The sequence below is a fragment of the Ochotona curzoniae genome, unplaced genomic scaffold (genome assembly GCF_017591425.1).
Source record: "Ochotona curzoniae isolate NIBS_2020 unplaced genomic scaffold, NIBS_Ocur_1.0 contig_2688, whole genome shotgun sequence".
NCBI classification, from domain to species: domain Eukaryota; kingdom Metazoa; phylum Chordata; class Mammalia; order Lagomorpha; family Ochotonidae; genus Ochotona; species Ochotona curzoniae.
The window spans coordinates 22,291,742-22,303,886 of NW_024465553.1; the positions used below are offsets into that span (position 1 = coordinate 22,291,742).

General features: G+C 52.3%; 1 protein-coding gene across 4 annotated transcripts in view; it reads left to right on the forward strand.

The window, feature by feature from the left end:
• Positions 1-11,808, forward strand: part of TMEM229B (transmembrane protein 229B) — a 37,308-nt gene extending 25,500 nt beyond the window's left edge. For 3 of the 4 annotated variants that reach the window (XM_040975418.1, XM_040975417.1, XM_040975419.1), the window contains 3 exons: positions 2,168-2,241; positions 2,765-2,849; positions 8,106-11,808. In XM_040975418.1, coding sequence (XP_040831352.1) covers positions 8,124-8,627 — 504 coding nt within the window. In that variant the 5' untranslated portion in view covers positions 2,168-2,241; positions 2,765-2,849; positions 8,106-8,123 and the 3' untranslated portion in view covers positions 8,628-11,808. Of the gene's footprint in view, positions 1-2,138; positions 2,242-2,764; positions 2,850-8,105 lie in introns of all 4 variants that reach the window. The other variant, XM_040975420.1, reaches the window with a different exon arrangement.
• Positions 11,809-12,145: the final 337 nt, after the last annotated feature.

Consider the following 12,145-nt stretch of genomic DNA (forward strand, 5'->3'; position numbering starts at 1 on the left):
AGAAAAAACAAAGGTATTTTAAGATGCTAGAATTGAAAATTGACCAAGGTTCTGTTTCCCAAGAAAGAGGACACAAGAGAGAAGCGTCGACTAAGCTGTTTATCCCTGTCTTCCTCAGTATTTAAGGGGCCTGGGCCCGTTTGGGCACAATCATTTATTCGTTCATTCAGACATTCTTGTGACAACATTTGATACTAAACTCCTTGTGGATGGCGGTTGCCCAGTAATGAACAAGACAAAGTCACTGACCTGATAGTGATTTCATTCTGTCTGCGGAGAGACAGACAGCACGCCAGGGGCAACACATCAGCAGGTGAAAGTGCCGTAGCAGAAGTAAGATGAGACATATGAGGAGGGCCAGCTGGGCAGAGCCCCAAGTAAAAACAGGGAGGCAGTGGGGCAGGGGCCTGGGCAGAGCAGTACAGGAAGCACACTGGATGCCCAGTGTATGGGCTCTGCCCGGTTCCCTAGCTTCCTCCAGCCCTGTGGGTCCCTGGGCCAGGACTGACTCCCACCTCCCAGCTGGCATTTGCTTGGCATCTGAAACTTCCACTGCCCTCAAACCCTCCCTGTGTACAACAGCTGCTCCTGATACTCTGGGCAGATGGCTCCATGGGTCAGCCTGGCCTCTGGCTGCTGCACTTGGCTGGCATTTTGTGTGGTAGGACTGGATCATCTGAGCTGCCCAATAGAGCCAGGGCAGACTGGCTGGCAGTCAGGCTGGCTCTGGGGAATGTGTGTCCTGGTGAGAGGTCTTTGAATGCTTGCATGCCTATAGGCCTGAGAGGTGGCTGCTGCCAGGGTCCTGGGAGGGCCACTGTGGCTCTTGCCAGAGTTTAGCCTTAGGAATGGGCTGGGAGCTTTCCTAGCTCCAACTCCCAGTTCTGTGCTCTGTTGGTCATCCACTCAGAAGCACATGGCCTCCTCCCAGCTTCTCGTGCTCTCTCTACACAATGCCAGCCTCACAGAAGCAGACACACAGAGAAGAACAACGGCCTCTGAAGAACCCCCAGGGCCAATGGTGCTGTGGATGGACTAGGCGAGAACTCCAGAGCCTGACTCATGGCATTAGAGCCCCAGCCCAGAGAATAGGCTAAAAGTTGAGCTTCATCTATGCAGGGGACTTGAGGATGAACTAAGTTCATGCATCCAGCATACTGAGAAAAACACCGGCCGTGGTCCTTATTGAACCCTGGGAGGCACAGGGAGTTTTTAAAGACCTGCAAGGTCATTGAGCCCAGTGGCTTTCCCGGAGTTTGCAACACCCACAACTGAGCCAGCCAGGGCCACAAGGATTGCCTTCTGCTTGGTCACTTTCTTGTCCCTGCCCCTCAGCTTGGTGACCATAGGGGAATCTGGGTGCTCTCGGATCTTGCAGCTCACCCGAGATGTGGAGTGAGTGCCCTCCCTTCCCAGACTCCACCCACCCAGCTCAGAGCCTCACGGATGTCTGGGTTCAAGGTTGCTGAAGCGGCTCCTGTCTGCCTTGCTCCTGGGAGCCTCGGAGAAGGGCCGTGTCTCCCCCAGAATGTGAAAACTTAGTGATTTGGGGGTGCCTGGCAATGCCTGAGAAGCGAGTGGCATGAAAGAGAAAGACCTAGCTTTTGAGGAGAGAGGATTCCCCCATTTTCTAGTAAATGATGCTGCTCGGTGCACTAGCTCCCAGAATCCTTGGCACCTTGGCTTCCTGGGTGGGAAATTTTCAGCAAACCTCAGGGCATTCATCTGGCTTTGCTTCCAGCCTGTCTTAGATTTGTACATGGTTTCTTCATCCCTATCCACTGCCCTCTGCCCACTGTGGGCTGTCTCGGCAGGCTCTGGGCAGTAAGTAGTGTGTCCCTCTGAGGGAGCAGGATGCTGACCACCAGCTCCTCCTGCCCATTGCCTGTGCCCTGTCATGGAAGCTCCCTGTCCTGCTGTTCACCTTGAGTTCCAGTCCCTCACTGGGACTCAATGTTCCTAGCCCTTCTGCCAACAAGCACGAGGGCTCTTGGGTTCGAGTGTTGTTCCCCGAAGCCTGCTTGTGAAACCTCCCATGGCTCTCAAACGCCTTCTGCCCTGCTGGGCCTCCTCCCCTGTCCTCCCAGGCTCTCCAGCCTGAGCTTTTCCTCCAGGGGCTGTCCTGCCTTCCTGCCCAGGTCCTCATGAGAGTTGTGTTTGTCATCAGGAGAGAGAGAGGCAACGTTTGCTGAGCTGCTGGTTCTTGCTACTGAGGCTTACCTGGGACTGAGTGAGCACAAGGTATTGAAAGGGGTTTGGGTGGGGGGAGGCAAAGGGAGTTGGGTGGGAGTGGGAGTCTGGGCAAGGGAGAAGCCTGAGAGCCCAGCACAGGTTCATAGGCTTTCTTAATTTATTTGAAAGGCAGGCAAACAGATACACATGCTGAGAACGAGAGAGAAATCTTCCATCCAGTGGTTCACTCCTCAAGGGTCTGCAACAGCTAGGACTGGAACAGGCAGAAGCCAGGAGCCCAGACCTCGGTCTGGGTCTCCTTTGTGCATGGCAAGAACCTGAGTACTTGAGCCATCACCTGCTGCCTCCTGGAGTGTGCGTTAGTCCGAAGCTGGAATCGAATGCAGATGCTCAGACACGGGATATGGAAGTCCCATGCTGTGACTTAGCTCCTGCACCAATCATCCTCCCATTGGGTGATTTTTTTCAGAGATGGAGTTGTTGATGCTCAGAGCCTACCTTTCACCTTAACATTTGCCCGTGGACAATGCGTCTCATTTTCCTCTGTCTCCACCCCAACTTGTGTCCCCAGCCAGGCCTCTCAGCTGCACCCCGGTTCCTGGTGCCTGGACCAGCCGTGTTCTCCTAACACCACTCCTCGGGCTAATCTCGCCCAGGTACACTCCCCCTCCATCTACCCCATACCTCCTGTTCCCCTCCCCCTCTCCTACCCTCTCTCTCTCCTACCCATATTCTGCTTCTCTCCCCTGTCATATCTTCTCCTTTTGTCACAGGCTTTTGCCTGCAGGGACTGGGCTGGGTGTGGGAGGCAGTGGCAGGTCTTCCAATGGGTCTGTGGGGCATGGGAAGGGGACATTGGAGCCTCTGAGCCCAGGGGCATTGTGGTGTCCTTGTCACCTTGCCAGGCTGCCTAATTTGGGTCCATCAGCTCCTCCTCAGAAAGGCCATAGCCTTTCCACAGCAGTGGTTGGCAGTCCAGGATAAAGTGAGGGTGTGAGTGGCTGTGCTGGGAAGACCCATGCTTTATTGTGCTATCATTCAGGCCTGCGCCTTGTGCAGGCTGCTCCTTAGCCCTTGCTCTGGAAGCTGGCAGCTTAGCTCACAGCCCCCGATGTCTGTAGTGTGGGAGTTGTGTTCTCCCAAGGGAGGAATGCACGTGGGTTTACAGTTTCCTCAGGGTGTCTGTGCTTCTATATCGGATGCAGGTGACAACTTAACCCACTACACCACAGTGCTGGCCCCTTACCCATGCCTCTGTACTGTGGCTTGCAATGGTGAGATGCAGGGTTAGTCAGGAGACTTGGAGTCATCTGTGTGTGACATGAGGAGGACTTCAGTCAGAGCAGTAACAATGAGAAGAGGGGAATGACGTGGAGGTGGATTTCAGATATGTAGCAGGCAGAAAGGGCAGGAGTTAGTTGCTAATTTGTTGGCATTGGCATGTTACTTGCCTTGGTCATAGGAATGCTTGTGAATGTGCCTTAGCCAGTGCATTTATTTATTCACTCATTTGAGAGATCTTAGATCTACTGGTTTACTCTCCAAATGCCTACAGCACCAGGGGCTGAACCAGGCTGGCACCAGGAGCCAGGAATTCCATCCAGGTCTCACACTTGGGTTCTTGAGCAACCTGCTGCCTCCTATAGGAAGCTAGATGAGAAACAGGGTGGAATTTAATCCTAAGCACTCTAATGTGGAGTTCATAAACCGTGGCCTAACATGCCATTACACAATGCTTGCCCTTCACTGGAATAACTTTATTGTTGATTTTATGTACTTACATATTTTTTTAAATTCCTTATTTTACTTGAAATAATTACAGAAAGGAGAGAGAGAAAGCGAGATCTTCCATCTGCTGGTTTACTCTCCTGATGGCTGCAACGGCCAGAGGTGGTTTGGTTGGAAGCTGGGAGCCAGGAGCTTCTTCTGGATATCCCATGTGGATGCAGGATCCTAGAGCCTTGGGCCATCCTCTACTGCTTTTCCAGGCCATTATCAGGGAGCTGGATTGAAAGTTGAGTAGCCAGGACTACAATTGACACCTATATAGGATGCCAGGGCCTCAGGCAGAGGATTAGCTTCCTATACCACCATGCCAGTTCCTGCTTTTATTTTTTAAGTTATTTATTTACTTGACAGACAAAGTTACAGATTGAGAGGAAGGGAAAGAGGCAGAGCAAAAAGAGATCTTCCATTGACTGAATTACTCCCCAAATGGCTGCAGTAGCTGGGGCTGGGTCTGCCAAAGTCAGGAGCCTTGAACTCTATCTATCTCCCACACGAGTAATAGGAAGTTAAGTACTTGGGCTATTATCCACATCTTTCCCAGGCACATTAGTGGGGCGCTGGATCAGAATTTGGAGCAACCAGGACTCAAACCAGCACCCAAATGAGATTTTGGCTTAGCAGGCAGAGACTTCACCTAACTGCACAGCAGTGGCCTCCACTTATTGTTTCTTAATATTGGAAACATTTGGAATCCTCTCTGCTATTTTGAAATACACAAGCAGATGTCAGCCACAGCTACCACACTATGATACCAAGTGTGAGAAACCATTCCTCCCATCCAGCCATTCTCCTGCGTTCATTAACTGTCCTCTGTTCATCCCCCCGACTCCCTGTAACCCAGAGTCTTGGAAAGTCCTTGTGTAGTTGGGTCACTTACACTGGTGCCTCTCCTGTTGCTGCCACAATATGTCCGAGCTAGTCCTCTGGGTCCAGAGGAGGGAAAAGAGACAGATGGAGCAGAGCCATCCCAGCTGGCCTGCCCTGGCCAAGTACAGACCCGAGCATTAGAGAACTCTCACATTTTCATGATCACAGCAGGCCATGCTTTGCCAGCCCACAGACACGTGAGCTGGATGGTAAGTGATGATGGCTGATTGAGGCCATTGAGTTTGGGGCTGAATGGTTAGGTGACATTAGAAGACTAAGACACGTCTTCATCCTTACGCTGAATGCTTTCTGTATGCTGGGCACCATGCTAGGCTCTACAGCTGGAGAGATAGGATCCATAATCTTAGGAATGCTCGTGAGAGTGGAAATGAAAGGGGGACAGTGAGGATGACTCCGGGGCCTCTACTTCTGATAGAGTGCATGGTGATGCACCCATGAGAATGGGCTCGCAGATAGGAAATGGGTGGTGGTGGAGAGAGAATGGGTCTGATTTAAGAGAGGAGTTTGGGGAATATTTAGGTGGAGTTGTTTAGAAAACAGCAGGTAGAGAAGTGTAGAATTCAGGAGAGGAGTCTGGCTCAGAACTGCATGTTATCAACATGATATATAACAAACAGTGTGCTTGGTCAGGTACCCATGGTGGTGGTCAGGCCTCGGTTTGCTCATGTTCTTGGTCACCTTGTGGCCTTTGTGGAGGTCCATGGCCATAGGATAATGCAGAGCCACATCTGTGGCTTTCCAAAGGCTGCTGATGCAGACACCCAGCCCTGCTTCTGATACCAGCATCGCTAATGTGTTTCCTGAAAGATGGTGGGTGATGGTTCAAGTATTTGGGTCCCTGTCACCTGTGGGAGAGACAGGGATGGAGTTCTGGGTTGCCAGCTTTGGTCTGGTCTGGTCTTAGCTGTGGCAGACATTTGGTGGGGTGTGAGCCAGGATCTCTGTCTCTTTGCCTTTCAAATTAAGGTGGCGTGTAATAATCAACTACATCAGAGGTCCAGACTGTCACCAGTGAAGAGGCCTGTGGGCTAGACCAGGTTTTGGAGAAGCAGAAGGGGACCTGGGAGCTGATCCTTGAAGACTAGTAAGGGTTAACACAGAGGAGAGGAAGGGAGAAGGGGCAGAAGGAACACTCCTTTCTCAACCTGCTGCTTTCCCCTTGACATTAAAACTAAACACCAAAATCCTATAGAATGTGGCAAAAAATAGATGTAGTCACAATGAGATACTTAAAGTGGTATCTCATTAAGGTGGCCATTTTATATATGTTAAAAACAAAGCACCTGTAAAAGTTGGCAAGGATGTTGGGCAATTGAAACCCATGTGCTTTGCTGCTGTGAATGTAAAATAGTGCAGCTGCTGTGGGGAACAGTGGAGTAGTTCTTCACAAGGTTAACCGGAGAATTACCACAGAATCTAGCAGTTCATTCTGCACGTACCCGAAAGAATCGCAAGCAGACTCTTGAAGAGATATTTATACACTCATGTCCTTTCATTTTTCTTAATGTTTCCTTTTATTGCAATTCAAATATTGGAAAACCAGAAAATCTAATTATCTGCCTGTATTATGCTCCAGCCAAAGCATCCAATGTTTTCTTTCTGTTTCTTTCCATTCCCAAAAGTCATTCCACAGGTCAGTTCTTGAAGCTGGGTTTCATTTATTTACTTTAGTATTCTAAAACACATAGGACTATTTAAACCCTATGGGTGTTGCTTCTTGGTGTCAAAAAGAAAGTAAATGGGAAATCATTCAAATGTGTTCAAAGTACAGATCCCTGATAAGTTGCTGCTTTTGAGGTGGGAAGAGAAAGACCTCACAGAACTCAAGTCATAGTTTATTAAAATGCTGGGTCTACAGATCTAGCTGTAGTATTCTACTACATAAAATTCCCAGCAAGAACAGTTGAAGCATACGCTGACTCAGTGTCCTAGTTGGTTCCAATGGCAGCATTTGCAGAAGAAGCCTGCTCAAGTTGTAGGCAGTGAGTGCGGCTGCATGTGAGTGGCTTACTCGACTCACTCTGGACTTGGTGAAGACCAGTGTCTGTTCTTTTTTTAAGCTGAGACAATCTGATGGTGAGGAGGTGTCTCTATTTTACCTGTCTTCCTCTCTAATCAGATAGCAGTTCCTTGCTCCTCTCCACCTTCTAATGGGGATCTGGAACATCATCCCTGCTCCGTCTGACCCTTGAGATGGGTCTGCTGGGGCAGTAGTAGAATAGCTAAGTTTTCTTTGTCAACATTTCTGGGTAGATAGACTGAGAGACTGAATCCTGAATGTAGCCTTGGGAGGATATCCAAGAAGACTCCAGGCTCAAAGCTGGGAGCTTTGGTGGTAGGTCCAAAGCAGAGTTTTAGGTGTTTAGATCTCAGGGAAATATGCACTGGACTCTCCAGTTACTCCAAAAACTAGACAGCCCAGGAAGAGCCTGGAAAACCAATCCCCAACACAGAGGGGCAAAATGAGCCCATCCATGTTCAAAGGTGTTCAAAAGTGTTCATGAGGTGGACACTCCATACAATGGAGTGTTCTTCAACTTCCAAAGAGATTCTGACCCACACTGTGTCATGGGTGAACTCTGAGCACAGGGAAATAAGCCGGTTACAATGAGGCAAACACTAGATGTGATTCCACACCTAGCTCGGTCAAATTCATGGGGACAGAGTCGAGTGGTGGTTGCCCAGTGCTATAGGGAGGGGGAATGGAGAAGTGGCTCTTGAATGGGTGCAGAGTTTGAGTTTGAGATGATGGAAAGGTTGTGAGCTAGATGGAGAGTGTGATTGCATAACACCAGGATGCACTTAAAACCACTGAGTCATAAGGTAAGTTGTATGGGTCGAAGCAATGAACATAGCATGTAGTCAATAATTACAGGAAAGGCATTTGGTCAAGCTGCAGGTTGGAATGCATGCATCCCATATTGGAGTGCTTAGGTTGCCGTCTTAAGTCTGTTTCCAGTGAATCCCAATTTCCTGCTAATGCGCAGCCTGATAGGCAGCACAACAGGTGACAATGTCTCTAACAGATGGGTCCCTGCCATCCACATGGGAGATCCATATTGTGCTTCTGGCTCCTAGACCCAACTATTGTGGACATCTGGGGAAGAGATTGATGACAAGAGAAGGGGGCCACAGTGGGAATCCCTCTGGCTTCCTCATGCCCCAGAGACTTGAAAGAAGGGCCATGTGAAGGCCGCTGTGGCCCCTCCCTCACCTGTCCCCTTTGTCTCCAGCAGCTGGCCCCAGGCAGCACCATGGCGTCTGCAGAGCCCTTGACAGCGCTGTCCCGCTGGTACCTGTATGCCATCCATGGCTACTTCTGCGAGGTGATGTTCACTGCGGCCTGGGAGTTCGTGGTGAACTTTAACTGGAAGTTTCCAGGGGTCACGAGCGTGTGGGCACTCTTCATCTATGGTACGTCCATCCTCATCGTGGAGCGCATGTATCTGCACCTGCGCAGCCGCTGCCCGCTGCTGCTGCGCTGCCTCATCTACACCCTCTGGACCTACCTGTGGGAGTTCACCACTGGCTTTATCCTGCGCCAGTTCAACGCCTGCCCTTGGGACTACTCCCAGTTCGACTTTGACTTCATGGGCCTCATCACCCTGGAGTACGCGGTGCCCTGGTTCTGCGGGGCGCTCATCATGGAGCAGCTCATCATCCGGAACACCCTTCGCCTCCGCTTTGACCGGGACGCCGAGCCCGGCCAGCCCAGCAGTGCCCTGGCCCTGGCCAATGGCCATGTCAAGACCGACTGAGTAGCAGGGGAGGGCTGGCTAGCGGGGCGTAGGGTGAAGGGGTAGGTTGGAGAGTCTCTGTGGAACCCTTGGACAAAGAGACCAAGCTGGTGGCTTGGCCCCTCTGCACAACAGGAGCGCTGCCTAGGCTGGGCCTCAGCTCCATGGGGCCCCCTCAAACCAGCCTCCTCCACTGTTGCAGGATATGATCAGATGGTGAGGGGCAGGGTACCAGGCAACAGAGGGGCCCTGGGAAGGGGCCAAAAGTCTCTCCACAGCTCAGAGGCTGGAAGCCTGTTGCTGAGCGTTATCTGGACCACGCAGGTGACTTTGGAAACAGCACAGTCTGTGTCCTAGCTAAAAGATGCTGACAGTGGGGCCAGGGTGGGAGGAACGGGCAGGGGAGGCCCCAGGCTGCTGTGGCAGCCTTATCCTTCTCTCTCACCTGGATTTAGCTGGGCTTTGGCTGGTTCCATTAGGCAATATTCAGGTGCTTGCTTGCAACCAATACCTCCCCAGGGGCCCATTGAGCTGCAGCCTAAGAGAGACTGGGCAGCCAGGAGGCTGCATTGGGGCCAGGCTGTCTGCAAGGGTTGGGGAAACCACCCCTTGGCTCCTCTACCCTCCCCCAGGGCCCTTTGCTGCTCCTTAGGCCTTCTGGGGACCCATGTGGTGCTGGATTCCCACCAACCTTGGGCTTTGGGAGGTATCAGTCCCTGTGTGTTGGGTGGCGTTTCCCCTTTTCTCTCATTGTCAAGGCCTTTACCACTTCAGCTCTTGTATCCATGTTGGTCACTGCGTCCGCCCCTCCCTCCACCTCCCTGGGTAGCACAGCAGCTGCCAGATGTAGAACCCTAGGACACACCCTTCCCTCTTCCTACTTCTCTCCCTCCACCTCCAGGCTCCTGCAGCTTTGCACCCGTTCCTGTGAGCCTGAAGGCAGGGGAGACCTATGTGGATCTGTACCCTCCACACCCCTAGGCTGGTGGTCTTTGCCTGTGCCCACTCCCTGCAGGGTCCCAGATTAAAATAAAGGACCCTGTGCAGTCCCACCGCCAATTCCCAGCATTGTCAGGTCAAGATGGGCCCTGCGGATCCACAATTTGAACATAGAAGGAAATCAGCTGCCCTGATGGTTTTAATCTCATGTCCGTCAGGAAATCTGGCTTGCTGGGGGATGGAGGAACAGATCTCCAGTGTTGGAGACCCACAGAGGATGAGGAGGAAAAAGAGTATCTTGCAGCCTCCGCTTTTTGGAGCATACTCCATGGGCAGTTCTATGGGCCCAGCTCTGCAGCGAAACCTCAGGGCTGCTCTGTGCCCCACCCTCTCCCAGCAAGGTGACCCCTTCAGTTTACTCCCTAATCAGTACTGACCCTGCTGCTGTCTCGGGCATTGCCACCCTTGGCCCTCCCTCTTTCCTCCTTGACAGGTCCATTGCTGGCAGTGGACAGATGGAAGCCTCTTTGCAGCCCACTTCCTGTTCTGCCTTCCCCTCACCCTTGAGGGGAGGGACCCATCCCATGATATATGGCCTTTTCTTGACCGCACTAAAACTCTTAGGTAGAAATTAGCCTTTTTTTCTAGATCTTTGCAAAATGAAAATATTGCCTGCAAAGGGACATTCCTTTTTGGCTGGTTGCACCACCTTGGCCATGCAGATAGCTAGCTTGCACTGGGTCACTGGCTGGTCTGTGGAATAGTGCACCGCAGTAGTGTCCTGGGTCAAGAGGAGGGAAGGCTTGGAATCTTTGGCAAAAAAATTTCCTCTAGTTTACCATACCGGGGCAGGCCATGAAAGGCGTGTGTCAGTCCACTACCTGGCCAGGCTCTCTCCAGTCCAGGATGAGCTCCAGTGTGCAGGGGGCAGGGGATAGCTCTGCCTTGGACTTCATTGTGGTCCCAATCCCAGAGCTTTGAGAATTCTGGGGTCTTGGGATTCCCGTGGGTGTGGATTGCTTCCAGAAGGAGCACATTGTCTGGCCCCATTGTTCTCCCTAGGCAGTTGTTTTATTTTGAGCCCTCATTCCCAGTTCTGTGTCTTGGTCTCCTCGACCTCAAGGGGTCCCTTGACCACACCACCCATGTTCACACTCTTCTTCTACGACTGAACGCAGTGGCCGGCCTGCCCGAGTCTGCCAGCACAAGGTCTCCACAGTCCTCAGCCAGAGCAAAACCCTTAGATGGTCCACTGGCTCGCACCACTCCACCTGTCGCCTGGTGGGCACTCCCTGGCACCGTTTTCTCTCCAGGTCCAGTAACACCCAGGTGCGGGGGGCCCTGGAGTAAGGCTGCATCCCTGGCAGTTTCTGCTTCATCTTGGTGCCCCTTTTCTCCTCTGGCCCTAGGCAGGGCACAGTGCACCTTCCCCAACCCCACCCACCGCAAGAGGGAAAGCGGCCACTGGGGCCCTGTTCTGCAGGTCAGCCTCTCCGGACTTCACTCCTTGCTTTTTGGGTGGATGGGGAGAGGGAGTATCTTCAAGAGCCCAACCCCTTAGTGCCCAGAGATTCCACATTTGGGGTAGTGCCAGCCCTGCCAAGCAACAGGGTGCTGGTAGGCAGTCTGCTAACTGTTCATGACTCCCCCGATGTTCTGAGCCTCTCCCTGCTAGACCCAGCACACCTCTGAATGACAGGTCACCATGTGCTGCCCTGCATGGTTGGACTGTTTCTAATGTCGGCTAGGCATCCCGCCCCACGTCGCATCCTCTGTTCTATGCCAGTGGGTCACAATGGCCTATGCTTATTCACAGCAATAATATCTAGGGAGTGCCCAGGAAGCCCTTTTGTGCTCATCCCCTCTGCTCTGCATGGGTCCCCTGGGGAGGCTGCCACAGAACGGGTCCATTTCTGAGAACCTGCACAGAGAGAGCTCTGGGGCTGTGAGCATCATGGTCGGGGGGGGGGGCGGCAGTATACAGGGGGCCTGCACCTGCCCATTACCAGGGGCAGCCTGGTAATAGGCCCATGCCTCCAGGAGCTTTGGCTAAGATGGGGCCAGTGTTTGCAATTCTTAGGCCTCCCCAGACCTGCAGGAGCCTTTGAAGTGAGTGGGTCTGTCTCCCTAACTGGGTGGCTCTCGAGAAGGACACTGTCATGGCCGGGGTGTGTGCCCATCGCCTGCTCTGTGTCTCCATCGGTCTCTCTGTCTCTTCCTTTTCACATTTGTGCTTATAAAATATACTGGTGTTTGTGTTCCAGGACTGCCTCTGACTCATCCCTTCTGTGGTGGGGTCCTATTTCCCAGGGTTGTGGGGGGCCAGGACATTCACATCCTGAACCAAGAGGGCTGCTGCGTGAGGAGGGTTGGTAGTATGCTTGCCAGTCCTTTTCACTCCACTTTGATCCTCTCTGGTAACCTGACTCCACTCCGTGCCCCATAGCCCTCAGGAGGCATAATTTGGTCCCTGCTCATGAGACAGATGGGGAGTGCTGGGCAGTGTGCAGGTGGACTGCTCCTGCCCATAAGATGCACTCCTTTGAAGACAGATCTGGGGTATATTGAAGGGCATGAGGGGTCCTAGGGTCCTCTAAGGA